The sequence below is a fragment of the Salvelinus namaycush genome, chromosome 38 (genome assembly GCF_016432855.1).
Source record: "Salvelinus namaycush isolate Seneca chromosome 38, SaNama_1.0, whole genome shotgun sequence".
In the NCBI taxonomy this organism is placed as follows: Eukaryota; Metazoa; Chordata; class Actinopteri; order Salmoniformes; family Salmonidae; genus Salvelinus; species Salvelinus namaycush.
Window position 1 is genome coordinate 15488232 of NC_052344.1, and position 21637 is coordinate 15509868.

The 21637-nt window shown below is 40.8% G+C and overlaps 1 protein-coding gene across 1 annotated transcript; it reads left to right on the forward strand.

Moving 5' to 3' along the window:
• The first annotated feature begins 955 nt into the window (after positions 1-955).
• On the forward strand, positions 956-21419 carry LOC120032224 (aryl hydrocarbon receptor nuclear translocator-like protein 2). Its single transcript, XM_038978213.1, has 17 exons — positions 956-2640; positions 7760-7922; positions 8027-8065; positions 8192-8233; positions 8920-9077; positions 9410-9498; positions 10215-10307; positions 11068-11185; positions 11531-11677; positions 11876-12107; positions 15128-15234; positions 15462-15609; positions 15841-15893; positions 15989-16100; positions 16291-16375; positions 16740-16845; positions 20170-21419. Exons 1-17 carry the CDS (start codon positions 2583-2585, stop codon positions 20340-20342), a joined length of 1923 nt encoding a protein of 640 aa, XP_038834141.1. The 5' UTR covers positions 956-2582; the 3' UTR covers positions 20343-21419.
• Positions 21420-21637: the final 218 nt, after the last annotated feature.

Here is a 21637-nt window from a genome sequence, read left to right on the forward strand (position 1 = left end):
GAACTGGAAGCCTACCGTGATGTATATATTTCCATAGAAGATCAATGGTAATGACAGTGTACCTCGCCAAAACCAAATTAACTTGATCAAATGGCCTCTGTCTCACAAGGTCTTGCTCAGGCAGCCCAATTCTAATATTTTTCCCCCCACTAATTAGTATTTTGACCACACATTTTAGATATTTTCACATCAGGTATTTATCAGAGATGATCTGATTGGGGGGAGACACATTTGTGAAAATATTATCAGAACTGGTCCGCCTGTGTAAATGCAGCCTTAGTTTTGTAGCTTTTGTTTTATTCAATAGGTTCTAATCGGTCATTGTTTTGCATGCCCATTACCTGTTGCCTCAGGACTATGCTCCAGTGTTACTGAATGGTAAATGGAATAACTGAACACTTACCAAGATGTCTAACAGCCTGACTACACCGTTCGCGTCTTGCAAAATAAATGTAGAAATCTGTTTTTCAATGATTGCACCCACACTGCTCGCGCGCAAATGAGCGTCTGCGTTGCCAAGGGTTAAAATAGAAATCAGTTCTATTTCTGATGCAGATCCTGTTGCAAGTCCTGCCTCTCCCATCTCCTCATTGGTTTATAGACGCAGGTACCCATGTGCCATCTCCTCATTGGTTATACCCATGTGAGTGAAAGACAAATGAGGTCAGTGGCGGTAATGCACCTAATTTATGAAAGTTGCCAATCGCAATATAAAGTCAAGAGAAGAAAAAGCCTGGAAGGAAGAGGGATGACTAGAAACGATTCGGTTGAGCGTTATATGTGTGGATTAATTGGCAGAGTAGAGGACCTTGTGCATTTCAGGTAAAATAACAACTCCATGTTTATATCCCAGGCCAAATAAGCTAGCTAAATAGGACAAATTAGCTAACAAGTGCAAGCTAACTAGCTAAAATGCCATACATGTTGAATGCTTTTTGACCTGTCATCCAATTTAATATAATTGGTTCAGAGTTTGTTTTGATATTTTAGCCTGCATGTAGTGATCGCGTTTGGTGTGGGGTGCATACATTTATTTTGTACCGATGGCGCACGCGCACAGACGGTTTGGGTTACGTGTAACACGGATGTTGTGACATCGCATGTAGAACTACAATGCTATGGCTACACAATAATAAATAACGTCTCACGGTTGTAGCCTATGTTTTACCATCCATTGGATTTACCTATTGTCACTCAGAGGCATAGGCCTATTATTCGCCAAGGCAAGACGTTTTGCCAAATACAGCCTATTTTACAGACTTATGACAATGTTTTGTAGGCTAGATAATAGCGTAAATACATGTAGGCAAACTTGTGGTGCAATGTATTTATTCGCAGTGTCGTGACAACTTTAAGATATCACAGTGACAAATGGTCATGCGTAAAAGACAACTCGTTGTAAATGTCCTCAATCCATGACGCTCAAGACTAACCTATACAATGCTATTTTTTTCTTCACACATTTATATAACGTTGTGGTGCTGTAAAGTGCTCTGAGACGCACGTTTACTTTCGCTGTAGACAGGCTGTATTCAATTCTGCCGATTATGTTGCAAACCGTTTCTTAAAAGAAAGCAAACGGAACGAACGTGGATTGACTTGCCTCAATTTGTCCAATAGAAACTCGTTTTAGTTGCAAAACGGAATGCAACTGTTTGAACTAATGATTTCACCCCGGGCTTCAGACGGGTAATGAGACAGCTGCTACACGTGACGGTTATATGGTTGTATAACGCAATAATATTTAGGTCAACGCGATTCTTGTTTGGCAAGTGCATACTTACACTTGCATAAAGTCTCGTGCAGATGTCTCGAATAACAGGTGAGAAACATATGTTCGAAAGAGGGGGAAAAAGACCACTCGAATGAGTTTACTTATATATGGTAATTTGTCAGGTTGGACACGGATATTTACACGAGAAAGCAGTGTTTTCACTCACAACACGAAACCGTTCAATTATAGGGAGCCTGTGTAGTAGCCTATATAGACAATCACTTTTCCCTCAAATAGATGCAAAATTACACTTTAGCCTATCATTTAGAGGATAAAATGAACGTTTCATTCCTAAATCAGGCTGAAATATGAGCTACACTATAGCCTATTGATAAGGGACTCATGCAGAATACTCTTTAATTAAAATTGTAATGAAAGTGAAATCTTGGTGTTTCATGAATGGTTGTCCTACTTGCTCTGGGCTAGACTATAGCCCACGAAACGATTGTGTGTGAATGCAATGAACAGAGTGTCCCCTTCACGGGTGGTTTGAGTGAATGAATGCGAGTGTAGTGGTGACTGGTGATAGAGGGGAAGACAGATTGACCTCTTCCGCGTTTTCCTGGAGTTGTGTCCTCATTACCCAGGAGGCTACTTTATCCTTGCACGTGTAGGTCTACGTTTGTATGTCTACCCCCTCCCCGCCTTAGTACAGAGAGAGGGGACGAAAAAATAAAGTTAATTTATACAACAATCCCCCGCCTCTTCTCCCCATCTCTCCTACAGTAGGCTACTTGTACCACATTTAGGCTACCCTACCACTTCCGCATGTTCTGCGGCGCCGGGTTGCTGCTGACCGGCTCCAGCCATGTCCAAAGAGAATTTAGCCGCCGGCGGCAATGACTGGACCGCAGACAAACGAACAGGTACCGGTTTACATATTTGTACCGCGTTCAAGACAACTCGGAAACTGAGCTCCAGGTTGAAAAGGATCAAAATCAACCAATAGGAAACTACGCAAAAACCGTACGCAAATTCTCACTTGGAGGTTCTGATCTTTCCGAGTTGTCTTGAAAGCACCACGTGTGAGTTCTCTAGGCTATGAGGTGATAATAGTTTATTGTAGTTGATGCTATGCGCCGGGTGGGATTGAGGGGAGCTGTTTCCATGTCTTTCGCTTTGAAAAACAATTTTGGTTCTCCCCCAAAATGTAGGTCAGTAGATCAGTGGAGCACACTCGAGGAAGTCCTGGGACGCGCTCGTGGAAGTTTAATAATTTTGAACATATTTGTGGCATTCTACCATGTAATTTCGCAGGTAGGAGTTGGCGTGATTTTATTAGAATATGTGCATGGTGGAATTGTATTTATGGTAAACCTAGTGTAAAATAGATACTGTTCATGCCTTAGATTATTAGTATAGGCAAAATTACCAATGTCGGTTAGCCTGTTAATCAAATAAAATGGCACCAATCACGAAATTTATGCTTGGATTAAGTTTGCACCATATCCTGTTCAGTCGCACGTATAGCCTAAATAGTGTTTTATATATGTGTTTGGGTAGCCTAAAGTCATATCCTAGCCTACATGTTTTCATAGTTGTAGAATTTCAATGTATCGCAGCAAATTTGTACTTTTGGGGAGGGGAATTTCCTATGTCTAAAGCATTCTGATGCATTGCCACATGTTCGTAACTTGATCTCCATGACCGCATTGTGATTCTGGCGATGCATGGTAAAATGTTAAAGAATATTTTCAATAAGTGGGTTATGAAACAGTTTCCAAATTCTCAAGGTGGGTGGGTGGATTTATTAGAACGCAGCCCAAAACAACTATTGTTCGATCCCGAACGTCCAAGCTAGGCTAATATGCAGCATGCATGCTTAATAACACCATTTCCCATTCTGTAATTTGTACATAACATCCAATAATGTACATGTTATGAATGTAGTTTGAATATGGTCACTCATGTCGCTCCTTTGAAAATAATACCTATTTGCAGCATAAAACATTTGTAAAAAATGTATAGGCCTGCCTGGCACATTTTAATTGAGCCTATATGCTACATCAAATAGGCTAGCTGCGCTTTGGCCAATATGTAATTTGTTTAGGCTATGTAGGCCTGTGTTCAGTTATTTTGTAAAATACCAGAGCCTATAACTTGATAACTATTCAACGCAAGCTGCACGTGAGCGTTTGGACTCTTATATAAGAGGTAAACTGTAGGTCAATCAAGCTGCAACACTTGGGATTAAAAAAAGAAAAATCTTGCCTCTAGTCTTTATGCATTACCATCATACCCCAATAACATGTCCTGGGTTGGTTTATATAGGACTATAGTTTCACGTTAACAATATGAAAAGCAAAGGGACACAATAAGCAAATATGGTGTGACTTTCCTTTATCAATAACAACATTATCCTTTTTGGGAGACTACTGACAGTCTTGCTCTGGACATTGGTTGACAATTCTTAATGGTGTTGTAGGCTTATCACCCAATTACTGTAACAATATTTATTTATTCCTGACCTTAATAATTATTGATCTTAAAGTAGTACCAGACCTAAAGGTGTTCTAGGATGACAAACGTTACACAGAAATGGATAAAGAGAATGGACAGAGGAAATAATGTATTACATAGTACTCTGTTAGGCAACCAATTGTTAAAACCGTATTGCCCAACAGTCAACTGTACTTCGCCTGAATAGCATAGATTCCCCCATTACAAGATGTATTCCCTCTGTTTTGTATATTTGAATAAACAAAATGTATTCTACTGTCAGCCCTCTTTCTTAGTATTGTACCTCATCTCATGTATGCATGTGTCCAACATGATATTGCCGTTTTGTCTGGCCCCTAGTATTATTCAAAACCAATGCAGAGGTTGGTGTGGGGGTGGGGTGATTCCTGTGGGAGTGAAAGGGGAATGGCTGTCCTCGGGTGAACTAGTCAGATTGGCCAGTGTGACAGGTGTAGAGTTGCCTCCCCGTTGGCTTAAAAGACGGCCAAAGGATTGGAACTATTCTCAGATAATAAAAACAATCTTCCTTAAATTAATGGAAGTGTAAAGCTAACATTCCTCTGACAGAAAATGTGCAAACACAAGGAGGTATGATTAGCCATAATTCGCTGGGGAGGAAGGTAGCCTAGTGGTTAGAACGTTGGACTAGTAACCGAAAGGTTGCAAGATCGAATCCCCAAGCTGACAAGGTAAAAATCTGCTGTTCTGCTCCTGAACAAGGCAGTTAACCCACTGTTCCTAGGCTGTTATTGAAAATAAGAATTTGTTCTGAACTGACTTGCCTAGTTAAATAAATTAATGATTAACGCATAATTCATTCTAGGCTTTTACATGTAAGATTGATGACGTTTGTGCAGGACAACTTCACTGGAACCTCCCTTTTTCCATGAGAGGTTATGGGGAGATGAGAAAGTGCATCATGTAAACCTGGACACTAATAACTAGCCTATCGGGTGTCTACGATTTCCTACAAGTATAATATAGAATTTGAATGGAGAAAGATGTGTGTAATGTAAACTAGTAATTAGTATAAGTACCCTTGTTTATCAGGTGATAAACTACATGCATTTTTTTCAGTGAATATAATCGGGATAGGGAATCTGAACTCGGATACTCACCAATACTGCTTTAACTAGATACTGCCATAACATCATACTGCCATAACCTTATACTGCCATAACATCATACTGCTGTGCTGTCTAATCAACTTTTAGACATTAATGTTCTAGTTGTACCAATAACCCTATCAACACACTGGGGTTCTTGTGTGAGAGTGGCACGTGAGTAGTGAGGGATAGGGGAGGTTTATTATGAGGCACCAGCCACAGGAATCTCATCTGATGAGGGAGAGTCCTTTTGAGGGGCCATTCATTTATATGGGCTGTGACTGCCAGGGTTTTCATCATTATCATCATCATCAGCTGAAGACTTGGTCCAATGGAGTAGTGCGATCCTCGCCACATTTATCCAGCCAGGAGAGGGCATCATCCATGGAAGGTTCAGAAGCTGTATTAGCAAGCTCCAATTCACTCCGTCACACAAGCCTTACTTGTCATCTCTTAGGAAGCCAGGTGTAATTTAGTGTATCATTCAAGGTGATTCAATTTACCTGGTTTCTGCACCACCCACTCATGTCCTGCACAACCAGGGAACTTGTTGATGTCTGGTTCCCAGTTGTCAGTGAGTTTGTGTTTCCCTCTGCATCTCCTATTAGTGACAAGAACTGGATCAACATTTAAGAAGAATACTGTCAATTTTTTCTTTCAGTGAACAGAAATTAGTTTCTGCTTGTATCCCAATCCCCCTAAGACACACACACCCTAAGGGGTTGGAAGCACACTGAGCATATAAGGGTTAACTGTCTTGTTCAAAGGCACAACAGCAGGAGATGACATAGAGAGGCTGGCCTGGCCAGCTGCGTATTTACCAGGGGTTTCTCTGGTCCCTTGATGAACTTTGATTCGAAGTAGGTCAACCAAATGAATGTGTAGCACAACTAGTTCCCCACATAACTGCCTAATTGTATTTGATATGACATTGTCTTCCCCTTTAGTTAGTTACTGCAAAATAGGGATCTCCACTCTTCGCTTTACAATTGTGTTGGATTTTATGAAATGTATGATTAGAACATCATTTATATCAATTTTCAGTTAATAAATGTTAATGTATCAAAGCATTCTAAATGTACCTCAACCCTGAGCTACTCACTGTCTTTGTCAAACATCAAAAAGCCACAATGTTTCTACTTGATTGTGCAACAAACTTTTTCAGATTTGTCTTAACTATTTTCATGAAAATTGAAAAATAACTAAATGGAGATTAACCCTACATGATGATACAACTACAGAATTAGCAAAATTATAAAAAATTACCGTAGTTCCACTACCATCTCTACCTGTGGGATATTTCCACTTGTTTTGCTTTTATGCTACTACAATTTCTCATGCATGGTGAGATGCCTGCAGGAAAAGGAAGAGAGAGGGCAGGGCTGGAATATTTTCTGCATTCCACCTCAATGTCAGAAATTACCCCAAAATTCCTAGATATAGTCTAGGTTAGTTCATTAACCATTATTTATAAACATTTGTTACATTAGAAGCATTAGAATCCCAAAACATCTAGCACCTTTTAAACAATATTTCAAATAAAATGTCACCGTAGAATGGGGAGACGTGCAGGAAGTAGGTCAATGTTACAGCATTATATAAGCCGTGAGGTAAGGCGATAGCAGAAACCATCAGTCAAACACATGCTGGGGGAAAACTGGGATAAAGCCAGTGGTTAGACGCCCTCTAATGGTAACTCATCACGTGCTGCGCGACAGCCGGGAGAAAATGTCTGCCAGAGGTTGGTGTCTGGTAGGCTGATTTAGGTTGGAGAGTTCATTCACCTCACCTGCCAGATTTATGGCTTTCAAGATGATCAGTTACAAGATGTAAGGCAATTTCCAGTTAGCTGAACTTAAAACTAATTTACACTGATGAACATTTGTCAATAGGCTTACAATTGAGAGTTTATTTACGGTCCTCTCAAGTGGATGTTAGTTAGTGCATACACACGTATTATGTGACTGATCAACACAAGAACATTTATATTTTTAAGACGGTTTAAAAGTATTTTTATTTTGAAACTTTTGACACAATATTTTGCACACTCCCAGGCAGCTTGTAGTGATACAACGTTCCAACCATGTGTATAGGATGCTTGAGGTCAACATCCATTGAGTTGGTATTTGGGCCATCTTCTGGGGAAAGCAAGTAACTGCATTCATTCGTTATTTTATTTTGTCAGTCCTCAGTTGAGGGTTTCAGTTGATTATCGGGGATATGTGAATGTTATTCATGGAGGTTTCCAACATTGGCAAATATAATAATCTCGGGAATTAAACAAAACACCAACCCATTTTGTCTCCGTAATGGTGTCAGTGCTACAATAATGCATCGATTTGACCGTGGGTGAATTACAAATGATGAGAAATCTAAGCTAATGTGTCAGTTTTGTATGGTTCTTGTGCCTGTGGTTTAGGACCCTTGCAGTTAGGAGAAACCAATAGCCTTCCTGTTTCTCGGCCTGACGTCATAACGCCCCACCTGGCAGGAGCCATGCCTAATGTCATAACCCCCCACAAGGCAGGAGCCATGCCAATCCAAGAGCTGTCTAGGAAACGGAAGGGGGATATAGACAACAGGTAAGAGCAGAGAGACCTCACCTTTCATAAATCAGCATAAAAATAACAACATTCTTATTTTTGTCTCTTACCCGGTGGACTTATATTTTGTGTTCTCTATGCAGGGAAAATGGTGATGCTGAAATGGAGGAGCAACAGAGCAGGTATTTGAAGATTCTTTAGCAATGAATTTTATTTCAGCACTAATCTTGGCAAGATATCTCAGAGCCAGGCCAAGTGTTGAAATGAATCATTTTAAATAATCATAACTATTTCCCATTCCAATTCAGATCGGAAGACGATGATCAACAGGTGACAATAAAATGCTTCAGGTAAGAGCCTGGGCATACATATTCATTTGGTATATTGAAAGGGAGTTAAAGGCCAAATGCAGCCGTTAAAAAAAATCTCAATGTCAAATCACTTCTGGGTAACAATTAAGTACCTTACTTTGACTGTTTTCAATCAACATGGTCAAAAGAAACACAAATAGCTTCTTAGTAAGAGCAGTTTCTCGAGCAAGAATTTCTCTAGGACTGTCTGAGTGGTCCAGGGGAAAACTGAAAACTAGCTGTTTGGCAGATTCACCAGGCAGGCCAAAACTCCATCCCACCAAAACTGGCTGAAATTTCAGGTTGTCATTTCAAACAACTCTTACACTAAAAGGGTATTATCGTCATTTTCACAATTTCACAGTATTATTCCAACACCATGTTGCGGAAATGTATATAAAACACAGGAAAATCCCATTTTTGACTGAACTGGCTTTAGCAAACAGGAGGATACTTTAATATTATATATGACATAATACTACAGTATTAGTAATACTAATACCAATACTGAAGCTGGTGGTACGATGCGAGCAACCACATCAACGTAACGCCAATAATAACAATAACACACACACCCTAAATGATATCATGCTGACTTGATAGCAACCCATCAGACACCTGTATACTTAAGTGTGTGAGATATGTGTGAGAGAGACAAATAAGTGTATTTGTGCCCTCACTCACAGGGAGCCACACAGCCAAATTGAAAAGCGGCGGAGGGACAAAATGAACATCCTTATTGACGAGCTGTCAGCCATGATCCCCTCCTGGAACCCCATGGCCAAAAAGCTTGACAAACTCACGGTTCTGCGAATGGCTGTGCAGCATCTCAAAGCCCTGAAAGGTAGGCCTCATCATTCCAAAACTGCCCCTACAATACAGTATCACACCAGGCAATCTGTGCAGCACCACACATCTCTTTAAGGTAGGTCTCATGAAGCTATACTAATGCAGTAAGAGCCTAGGACACATTGTGGCCGTAAAATACACAGCTGTGCATAAATAGCTTGGTTCTTTGCTGCGTTCATTGCTGATAATATATATATATATATATATATATATAGATTTAATATTTCTATATTTTTTTAACTCAAAAAACTTTATGATAGAAATGTCGAGCTCCTAAGGGACAGGTACAACACAGACAACAGCTCAGTGCTGTGTTCGTCTCGTCAGCAGGTGCCAGCAGTTCCTTTACTGACGTTAACTACAAACGCAAGCCTTCGTTTCTGCCTCAGGATGATCTCAAGCACCTGGTGCTCACGGTAGGCCGCCCTTCAATCTGTCTCAATCTCTTTCTCCAATCAACCAAAATCAATCCCATTTGGTATTGTGGCAGCAGTCACAACAGTGGGGTAGGATTATGTGGTCTGTCAATTTCAGTTTTTGTGTGTTGAGTCTTCTAGGCTCCAAAAATAGCTGATAATTTTGGTATTGATATGGGAAATATAATATTAACCAATAATATAGTGACCTAGGATTATTCCTTTATGATTACAATGATGAGGTGAAATCTACAATTGTGTGGTTTTTATCTTCAAAGTGCTACATTTTATCCAAAGTTATGAGAGCGCGGTGGGCATGTTTCTTCTTCAGACTCTAAGTATACACTTTCTTTCTTGGACAGTAACACAGGTATACCCTCTGGGTTTGCTACAGTATTTTTCCATTCAGTCATTAACTAACTTTACTCTGGAAAATCCCTAATTAGAACAGGATGTGTCAACCGCTCAATTCTATGTAGAATTAAATCATATAGAAATAGCCAGTTCTTTCCCCTCGCTTGGAGTGTTCTGTTGTTTAACCTTTGCCTGCTCTGATCTCCCACAAGTGTGCATGTTTGTCACACAGAGTCTGCCATTTTAGAGTAAACAGAGAGAGTGGATACACACTGATGGTTTCAAAATACTGTAGCAGTGTCAGTGTTTTCATGGATCCAGATTGAAATATATTGAGGTCGTGCCGTGTCTCATTTCCCCAGGCTGCAGATGGGTTCCTGTTCGTGGTGAGTTGTGACAGGGGGAAGATCCTCTTTACCTCAGAATCCGTCTTGAAGTTCCTCAACTACAGTCGGGTCAGTGAACTGGTTATACTTAGGCAATAAAGCCAGAGCGGGTGTGGTATACGGGCTGATATACCACGGCTTTCAGCCAATCAGCTTTCAGGGCTCGACCCACCCAGTTTATAATATACGATAAGCAGGTCTGGCAGTCTTAATTTACTACTTAATTCTAAATTGAGCTAATTATTGTGGTGGATTCCAACAATGTCACTATCACTCAATCCTATCTGTTATCCACTTAAATACTCTCAATGACAACTTTAGGAAAAGTCCATTACTTAACAGTGCTATCCCATTCATTTAGTTCCATGGTTTGGTTTTCTTTGGCCATTTGTAACAGGCACCCCATGCCCCTACCACTCTCATTGATTGTTAGCTAGCGGTGGCTAAAGTTAGCAGACGTTTGTAGTGGCTGTCTAAAGAGAACTGAACCATGTATTCTCCTGGCCCATAGACTACTTACATGGTGAGGAACTATCTAACATCAAAATGTAAAATACTGAAATTCCCTTTTAATACCTTATAATTTCTGTACCAAAGTAAAGTTATATCTGAATCTGTTTCATGCTTTATATTGTGGAGATGATGCTTGAAGTGGAGACCGGAGGTTTAATCAGAAAGTTCAGGTGGTTCTGAAGTGGGGATCTGAATCAGTTGTTTCCCCTAGTTCAGAAGTATAGTTGGCTAGCTAGCTAGCTCACACAATATTTGGTTCCGGGTTCTTAGATTAATAGTTTGGTTCTGATAATTAAAGTGCTGTTTTTGTTTACAGTTGGAACTAATTGGACAGAGTCTTTTTGATTATGTCCACCCGAAGGACATTAGTAAAGTGAAAGAGCAGCTGTCAGCCTCAGGATTATACCCTCGTGAACGGCTCATAGATGCCAAAAGTAAGTCTGCAAAGACTATTTAAATGTATCTGTTTCTGGGATTTTCATATCTATTTCTCTGTTTTGATTTGTTTGTGTCTTGTTGAGATGCAGTTAAAGCTATGTCACCACTATAACGGTATTACTTTAAAGAAAGTTGCAGCTTTTATCTCAGTTCTATTAGCACAGGGGAAAGAGCAGAGAGCCTGCGTTCTGTTTGTTGTTGCTTTACTGGTTTACACTTTGCCCTCGTTCTCTTTTGAGGTCACAGTCACTTTCTTATTATGTTCTGTCTTCAATGTGTTTTTTTTTATATTATAAATATGATATGATGTTGTTGAATCATAGGCTCTCCTGGTTCTTTAGCAGGGTTACAGGTGCAGGACCTTCCTGTGGGAGCAGTTCATCTGTGTACAGGGGCACGGCGCTCCTTCTTCTGCCGCATGAAGCACAGCAGAACAGTTATGAAGACAGAAGACAAAACCATCCAGCCCAGCAGCCCCAAGAAAAAGGGTGAGAGAGCCATGCAGAGACACCTTCACTCAATACATCGTAAGAACAGAGCAAAATGTAGTGGTCATCAACCCAGAAGCACAATTTATTTTTCTTGATTCCACCTCACTGAGGTTAGCCCTGATATGGCCTTGATTGGAATTGCATGTAGGGGTTAAGTGTAAACACAAGTTTTATGTACACTGTCTCCCCCTGTAGAGTCTCAGCGATACTGCACTGTCCATTGCACTGGTTACATGCGGAGTTGGCCCTCCACCCAGCTGGATGCTGAGAGCGACGATAACGAGTCCTCCCATCTGTCCTGCCTGGTTGCTGTGTGCCGCGTTCACCCTAACAATGCCTGTCAGCCCTCACGAGAGGTCAAGGTCAAACCCACCCAGTTTGTCACTCGCTTTGCAATTGACGGCAAGTTCACCTTTGTGGACCAACGGTAAGTTGGGCCTCTTATTCCCTCCACAAACCTTTTTGCGATTTTCGCTCATTATCAAATATTCTTGGCAAGTGTTGGCATAATTTTGAACCAATATTGTTCATAAGGGGGCATTGTGGGCATAGCCTTCACGTGGTGAAAAACACTGGGAGGAAAATAAAACAGAATCTATACCCTGTGAAAGTAATATACCTTTCGATTTACTCTATATACTCTATACCTTTCAATTTACTTCTGGATCAAGTCCGCTAATCTTTTGAACAGGCTTACCGATTATATAATCAAATTCGTAATATATACAGTATATACAGTTATATTTGTTTTTACCGAATTTTTGCACTTAAGACCCTTGCACTACGTTTTTGCCCATTGTAGACCATTCAAAAAGCCTACAAAAGTTAAAAAACTACAAGGCTGAGGGGCAGTCACTTCCTGGTAACTTTCATAGCGTATTGTTCTCAGAGTTTTGTTCAGATTCTATCTCTTTCTGCTGAGTTGAGTATGTTTTGATACATACTGTAATGTTAAATTGGCCTTGGTTAACATTACAGTTATACCCTGGGTAACCCAACCTGTGCTTGTATTAACAGCGAAAGAAACAAATAAAGAGAAAAGCAATGACGTTGGTTAAGGCAGGCCTGGCAGGCAGTCATCTTGGATAGGGTTTGCCATGGCATCCCCTACCCATACCACAGTGGCTGTAAGTGTAATGGGGTTACCCCAAGTTTTCCAGTAATTGGTCTGAATGCATTCCAAATGAGACAATATACCCCTTGAAGAGATGACTGTACTGATTATTTCAAGAGATGGCAACAGTACAATACTAATACTATTGGTTTGAAATACAGATTATAAGTTGAAAAATGTTTACTTGGAACATTGTGTTGGAAATATCATTTTTTATATAGTAAGCATGTCAAGATAAAGACCTAACTTATCGATTGACAAATAGGCAGCTCCATTTCACAACGGGAGCACGTTCACGTATGTGAATTTGTTATTGTGACCCAGGCTGTCCTAAAATGTAACACTGGTGGTGAGATCTTCTGACCAACAGCAGAGAGTGCATTGAAGGCGTCAGTCCAGTTTGATTTACAGTTGAAGTCGGAAGTTTACATACACCTTAGCCAACTACATTTAAACTCAGTTTCACAATTCCTGACATTTAATCCTAGTAAAAATTGCCTGTCTTTGGTCAGTTAAGATCACTACTTTATTTTAAGATTGGGAAATGTCAGAATAATAGTAGAGTTATTTATTTCAGCTTTTATTTCTTTCATCACATTCCCAGTGGGTCAGAAGTTTACATACCCTCAATTAGTATTTGGTAGCATTGCCTTTAAATTGGTTAGCTTGGGTCAAATGTTTCAGGTTGCCTTCCACAAGCTTCCCACAATAAGTTGGGTGAATTTTGGCCCATTCCTCCTGACAGAGCTAATGTAACTGAGTCAGGTTTGTAGGCCTCCTTGCTCACACACACTTCTTCAGTTCTGCCCACAAATTTTCTATGGGATTGAGGTCAGGGCTTTGTGATGGCCACTCCAATACCCTGACTTTGTTGTCCTTAAGCCATTTTGCCACAACTTTGGAAGTATGCTTGGGGCCATTGTCCATTTGGAAGACCCATTTGCGACCAAGCTTTAACTTCCTGACTGATGTCTTGAGATGTTGCTTCAATATATCCACATGCACCAGTCCCTCCTGCAGCAAAGCACCCCCACAACATGATGCAGCCACCCCCGTGTTTCACGGTTGGGATGGTGTTCTTCGGCTTGCAAGCCTCCCCCTTTTTCCTCCAAACATAACGACAGTCATTATGGCCAAACAGTTCTATTTTTGTTTCATCAGATCAGAGGACATTTCTCCAAAAAGTACGAACTTTGTCCCCATGTGCAGTTGCAAACCGTAATCTGGCTTTTTTTATGGCGGTTTTGGAGCAGTGGCTTCTTCCTTGCTGAGCGGCCTTTCAGGTTATGTCGATATAGGACTCGTTTTACTGTGGATATAGATACTTTTGTACCTGTTTCTTCCAGCATCTTCACAAGGTCTTTTGCTGTTGTTCTGGGATTGATTTGCACTTTTCGTACCAAAGTACGTTCATCTTTAGGAGACAGACCACGTCTCCTTCCTGAGCGGTATGACGGCTGCATGGTCCCATGGTGTTTATACTTGCGTACTATTGTTTGTACAGATGAACGTGTTACCTTCAGGCGTTTGGAAATTGCTCCCAGGGATGAACCAGACTTGTGGAGGTCTACACTTTTTTTTCTGAGGTTTTGGCTGATTTGTTTAGATTTTCCCATGATGTCAAGCAAAGAAGCACTGAGTTTGAAGGTAGGCCTTGAAATACATCCACAGGTACACCTCCAATTGACTCAAATGATGTCAATTAGCCTATCAGAAGCTTCTAAAGCCATGACATCATTTTCTGGAATTTTCCAAGCTGTTTAAAGGCACAGTCAACTTAGTTTATGCAAACTTCTGACCCACTGTAATTGTGATAATGTGAATTATAAGTGAAATAATCTGTCTGTAAACAATTGTTGGAAAAATGACTTGTGTCATGCACAAAGTAGATGTCCTAACCAACTTGCCAAAACTATAGTTTGTTAACAAGAAATGTGTGGAGTGGTTGAAAAACGAGTTTTAATGACTCCAACCTAAGTGTATGTAAACTTCCAACTTCAACTGTATGTTTACAGTATAATTCATATTATCTGTAAGTGATTTTATTTTTGTTACTTTTGAGTGAGATCATTTCTACTTTGGCATTTGATCCCAATTCAGAGACCAAGAACCAAGCTCACTTTACCGTGGTCGAATGTTTGACAATCATTCCAGTTACTCTTTTCCATAGAAACAGAAAGGCTGCATCATGTATATTGATGATTATAGTTAGTATTTATTGTGCCTTTCTGAAATGATGTACATAGTTAGAGCTGGTAAGTGGACAGAAGATATCAACCTGGTACTGTCGTGGGTTTATAGAGAATAACAGCCTCCTTGTCTCTGTCCTTCAGAGCCACTACTGTTCTGGGCTACTTGCCACAGGAACTACTGGGGACGTCTTGTTACGAGTACTTCCACCAGGACGACCTGCAACACCTCGCAGAGACACATAGGAAAGGTAATTTTGAATAGTTTGGTTGTCTTTCGTATCTCAAACAGATATGAATTATATTTCGGTTGCACTTTATTTTGGGTTACAGAAAATGACCAGGTTCTTACCTTTGTCGCATGGTAAAATGGTAATTACACCATAATAACCTGTACATTACTTGTTTTTTTATTGGGGGGGTGGGGGGTGATTCAAGCACATTTCAGTGATAGAAGTGCTGTTTTGTGTCTCAACAGTTCTCCACAGTAAAGAGAAGATTGAGACCAGCTGCTACAAGTTCAAAACAAAACATGGCTCCTTCGTCATGCTTCAAAGTCAGTGGTTTAGTTTTATAAACCCGTGGACCAAAGAAGTGGAGTTTATTGTGTCAACAAACCGAGTTTTGTAAGTGCCTTTTCACATTAGGTCTAGAATGTGGTTTGAACAATCTATAATGATATTCAGTAAAATACATTTCATTTAATAATCTGCTTCGAGTCAAGACACAATTACAGTCAAAATTGTCCCATTTTGGACCCAAAATGTAGCTGTTGTTCAAGAGTCCTCAGCGTTGTACTAATGACATCATACAAGGGATGTACAATGATTTGTCGTCTGTTCCCTCTCCACACACAGGGGACCCGGTCACACAGAAACTGAACAGCCGAGCAGCTCCAAGCTGTTGGACGGTACGGAAAGGAATATTTGTCCTGGTCATTCTGGATGTTGTTTGGGTGTGTGGACCGACCTCAGCTCACTGTCCTGACCCCTCCCTCTGTTACAGAAGAGAGCAAACGTACTATCCTTATCCCTGGCATCTCCAGTGGCATGGCCACTATGATCTACGCTGGCAGCATAGGGACCCAGATAGCAAACGAGCTCTTGGACTCCAACAGGTGTGTTGCGTGTATTATGGCATTGTTTTACAGAGCTTTGTTTGACCACCAGGAGGAAGCTGGTACTTGTACAGTCAGCTTACATCGTTTTTTGTTTTATTGGCTCCTGAACATTTTGTTACATTAGTTCTGCTTTCTTCCACCGCCAAAATGTCTCCGTTGCATAGACAATGTCTCTGTGTCTGTGCAGGGTCAATTGTTCTCCATCCAGTGGAACCTCCAGTCCCTTCTGTCCACCTCAGGACAGGTCTTCAATGGTCTCCTCTCATGCCAACGTGAGTCGCCTTACCTACCTCCCTTCTCATCCTACAGTGTCTTTAGGGAGGCAGTAGTTGCATGTTGACTATTAAAAAAAAAAAACTATTTTCATTACAGCATAAAGGGAGAGCGCATGGTGTTTTTTACATGCAGGTCACGACCATAACCCCTGGAGTTCTCCCTATGAACATATGCCTTGCATAGACTACAAACTTTTAAACTGATTAATATTTTGATGTACTTTAACTTATCAATAACCAGGGTAAATATTACCCCTCTTAATAGGTGCGCTTGAATTGTTTTGTGAATGGAACTTTTTATCAAAAAATCTATAGAGTAAAGATGTTATGTATTATTATGTACCCACTTGTCCTCTTGCAGATGCCAAATGAGGAGGTGACTGACTCAGATACAGTGAGCAAGTCTGGATCAGAGTCTGCTTCAAAGGGGGCCACATACGCTGGTAGCGACACACATATGGACACAGGTAGTTACCATTCAAAATCCTATACAAAGTCATTTTATTCAAAACATTTATTTCACCTTTATTTAACCAGGTAGGCCAGTTGAGAACAAGTTCTCATTTACAACTGCGACCTGGCCAAGATAAAGCAAAGCAGTGCAACACAAACAACACAGAGTTACACATGGGATAAACAAATGTACAGTCAATAACACAATAGAAAAATCTATATACAGTGTGTGCAAATGTAGTAATACTAGGGAGGTAAGGCAATAAATAGGCCATAGTGGTGAAATAATTACAATTTAGCAATTAAACACTGGAGTGATAGATAGTGCAGAAGATGAATGTGCAAGTAGAGATCCTGGGGTGCAAAGGAGCAAAAAAAATTATAACAATATGGGGATGAGGTAGTTGGGTGGGCTATTTACAGATGGGCTATGTACAGGTGCAATGATCGGTAAGCTGCTCTGACAGCTGATGCTTAAAGTTAATGAGGGAGATATAGACTCCAGCTTCAGTGATTTTTGCAATTCATTCCAGTCATTGGCAGCAGAGAACTGGAAGGAAAGGTGGCCAAAGGAGGAGTTGGCTTTGGGGATGACCAGTGAAATATACTTGCTGAAGCGCGTGCTACGGGTGGGTGCTGCTATGGTGACCAGTGAGCTGAGATAAGGCGGGCTTAGCAAAAACTTATAGATGACCTGGAGCCAGTCGGTTTGGCGATGAATATGTAATGAGGGCCAGCCAACGAGAGCATACAGGTTGCAGTGGTGGGTAGTATATGGGGCTTTGGTGTCAAAACGGATGGCACTGTGATAGACTACATCCAATTTGCTGATTAGAGTGTTGGAGGCTATTTTGTAAATGACATCGTCGAAGTCAAGGATATGTAGGATAGTCAGTTTTACGAGGGTATGTTTGGCAGCATGAGTGAAGGATGCTTTGTTACGAAATAGGAAGCTGATTCTAGATTTAATTTTGGATTGGAGATGCTTAATGTGAGTCTGGAAGGAGAGTTTACAGTCTAATATTGATCAGTGATCGGTTGAAGAGCATGCATTTAGTTTTGCTTGCATTTTAGAGCAGTTGGAGGCCACGGAAGGAGTGTTGTATGGCATTGAAGCTGGTCTGGAGGTTTGTTAACACAGTGTCCAAAGAAGGGCCAGAAGTATACAGAATGGTGTCGTCTGCATAGAGGTGGATCAGCGAATCATCAGCAGCAAGAGCGACATCATTGATGAATACAGAGAAAAGAGTCGGCCTGAGAATTGAACCCTGTGGCACTCCCATAGAGACTGCCAGAGGTCCGGACAACAGGCCCTCCGATTTGACATACTGAACTCTATCAGAGAAGTAGTTGGTGAACCAGGCGAGGCAGTCATTTGAGAAACCAAGGCTGTTGAGTCTGCCGATAAGAATGAGGTGATTGACAGAGTCGAAAGCCTTGGCCAGGTCGATGAAGACAGCTGCACAGTATTGTCTTTTATCGATGGCGGTTATGATATCGTTTAAGACCTTGAGCGTGGCTGAGGTGCACCCATGACCAGCTCGGAAACCAGATTGCAATCTTAGAAGCAATTTACATGATCTTTCATTTACCTAGACTGTAATCAATCAGACAGTTTTTTAAGTGTATGTTTGGGTTACTTAGTTATACTTAGAGTGATCCCTTGGTTAGGGAAGTTTACATACACTGAGGTTGGAGTCATTAAAACTCGTTTTTCAACCACTCTACAAATGTCTTTTTAACAAACTATAGTTTTGGCAAGTCGGTTAGGACATCTACTTTGTGCATGACACAAGTCATTTTTCCAACAATTGTTTACAGACAGATTATTTCACTGATAATTCACTGTATCACAATTCCAGTGGGTCAGAAGTTTACATACACCAAGCTGACTGTGCCTTTAAACAGCTTGGAAAATTCCAGAAAATGATGTCTTGGCTTTAGAAGCTTCTTATATGCTAATTGACATCATTTGAGTCAATTGGAGGTGTACCTGTGGATGTATTTCAAGGCCTACCTTCAAACTCAGTGCCTCTGCTTGACATCATGGGAAAATCTAAAGAAATCAGCCAAAACCTCCGAAAAAGAATGATGGACCTCCACAAGTCTGGTTCGTCCTTGGGAGCAATTTCCAAAGGCCTGAAGGTAACACGTTCATCTGTACAAACAATAGTACGCAAGTATAAACACCATGGGACCATGCAGCCGTCATACCGCTCAGGAAGGAGACGTGGTCTGTCTCCTAAAGATGAACGTACTTTGGTACGAAAAGTGCAAATCAATCCCAGAACAACAGCAAAAGACCTTGTGAAGATGCTGGAAGAAACAGGTAACAAAGTATCTATATCCACAGTAAAACGAGTCCTATATCGACATAACATGAAAGGCCGCTCAGCAAGGAAGAAGCCACTGCTCCAAAACCGCCATAAAAAAGCCAGATTACGGTTTGCAACTGCACATGGGGACAAAGTTCGTACTTTTTGGAGAAATGTCCTCTGATCTGATGAAACAAAAATAGAACTGTTTGGCCATAATGACTGTCGTTATGTTTGGAGGAAAAAGGGGGAGGCTTGCAAGCCGAAGAACACCATCCCAACCGTGAAACACGGGGGTGGCAGCATCATGTTGTGGGGGTGCTTTGCTGCAGGAGGGACTGGTGCACTTCACAAAATAGATTGCATCATGAGGGAGGAAAATGATGTGGATATATTGAAGCAACATCTCAAGACATCAGTCAGGAAGTTAAAGCTTGGTTGCAAATGGGTCTTCCAAATGGCCAATGACCTCAAGCATACTTCCAAAGTTGTGGCAAAATGGCTTAATAAGGACAACAAAGTCAAGGTATTGGAGTGGCTATCACAAAGCCCTGACCTCAATCCTATAGAAAATGTTTGGGCAGAACTGAAAAAGTGTGTGCGAGCAAGGAGGCCTACAAACCTGACTCAGTTACACCAGCTCTGTCAGGCGGAATGGGCCAAAATTCACCCAACTTATTGTGGGAAGCTTGTGGAAGGCTACCTGAAACGTTTGACCAAAGTTAACCAATTTAAAGGCAATGCTACCAAATACTAGTGTATGCAAACTTCTGACCCACTGGGAATGTGATGAAAGAAATAAAAGCTGAAATAAATCATTCTCTCTTCTATTATTCTGACGTTTCACATTCTTAATATAAAGTGGTGATCCTAACTGACCTAAGACAGGGATTTTTTACGTGGATTAAATGTCAGGAATTGTGGAAAACTGAGTTTAAATATATTTGGCTAAGGTGTATGTAAACTTCCAACTTCAACTGTATGACTAACATAACTTTGTGTATTGGTTGATTTTGATGACAGCCCATTCTCCCCCAGGAGAGAGCTCCCAGATGGACCTGGACAGCATGGTGGGACCAGGCCTCGGTATCCTGAGCAACGATGAGGCTGCCATGGCCGTCATCATGAGCCTGCTGGAGACTGATGCCAACCTGGGAGACGCAGTAGACTTTGACAACATGCACTGGTCTCACTAGCAGAGATTCAGATACCATGAATTCAGGAGAAGAATTTAGATTCCAATTCAAGATTTGAAAAATTATATTTATTCTTATCGACATTACTTCATTTATTTATTTAAGCATTTTCAAAGAGGATTTCTTTCAATTCCTGAATTGGGATTTCAATTCATTTCCAGAATTGAAATGGAATTGACCCTCAACTCCATCAGTCCTTAACTCTGTAGTTTATGGTTAGACAAACTCCATCCAGGGACTCTTTTCGTTAGCTCGGCTACCAAGAAAACAGATTTATGTGCTTCTGAGGGACTTCTACAGCTCTCTGTTTAAGTTTCAGCAAGAGATATCCAGCCTGCGCTAAAACCAGCTAACTCTTTTGTGGCTTGCACAGCTGGTTCAATTGGTGGGGATTTTTTTTGATCAATGTTTCAATGTAACTGAATGTATACTAAAAACCACCCGAGTTTGCCTATATCTGGGGGCTCACAGATCGATACCAGTTCGGTACTCTTGGGGTTCCCGCCGGTGTGAAAGTGATCAACTCAAATTCCAAGGGAGTGGACGAAGGCATAGGTTAATCAATTACAAAGTATATTAACTTTGAACACTGATCACTTGTGTGAATAACTTGAAATGAAACATTACAACTGTGTCTTCACTCAAATTGTCATTGTCTGTTATTACAAAGTGAAATTGTATATTGTTCTGTCTTTTTGCTCTTGCATTGTAGGCTTCTGTGTAGGTGAATCAATATTGCTGCCATGTCTATTGTAAAGACAGCGGCATACCTTTTTCTGAAGTCACTCAGAGGTAGAGCTGCTTCTCTTGAAATTTTTTCATTTACACTGAAACAGAACACCCTGAAGATGCACCTGCAGGGATGTAGTGGAGGCTAAACGCACACACTTTTTAAGTTTGTGAAAAGCATTTACACATTTATTATGCAACGTTGGCGTTGTTAGCAATAGCGTGTGTGTTGCCTATCCTAGAGGAACACAATGGAAATAAGCTCTCAGGCTTTATTATGTTTTGTCCTCAATGGTTTTAAGTATCTGGTCTTCAACTTTTTAATGATCAAATAAAATTCTCACTGCCCATCACCACAACCAGCATTCAGCGCTTAACCACTTTAATTCTTTACTACCTCATCCCTGTGTATCTGCCTTATACAAACACATCCTAGTTGATTTGAAATGTGGAGGTGTGAAACTAATCCAGACAAGGAAAATAATGCTTGCAAACAACCTTTTGAACCTCGCTTCAGCAAACTATTGCAAAAGACTCTTTAGTCCCAGAACCAAATATCAGTGAAT

Coding starts and splice junctions, on each gene's coding strand:
- LOC120032224 (XM_038978213.1), top strand. CDS start 2,583: ATGTCCAAAGAGAATTTAGCCGCCGGCGGCAATGACTGGACCGCAGAC. Junction 2,641..7,759: donor GACCGCAGACAAACGAACAG/GTACCGGTTTAC, acceptor CCTGTGGTTTAG/GACCCTTGCAGTTAGGAGAA. Junction 15,894..15,988: donor CAGCTCCAAGCTGTTGGACG/GTACGGAAAGGA, acceptor CCTCTGTTACAG/AAGAGAGCAAACGTACTATC.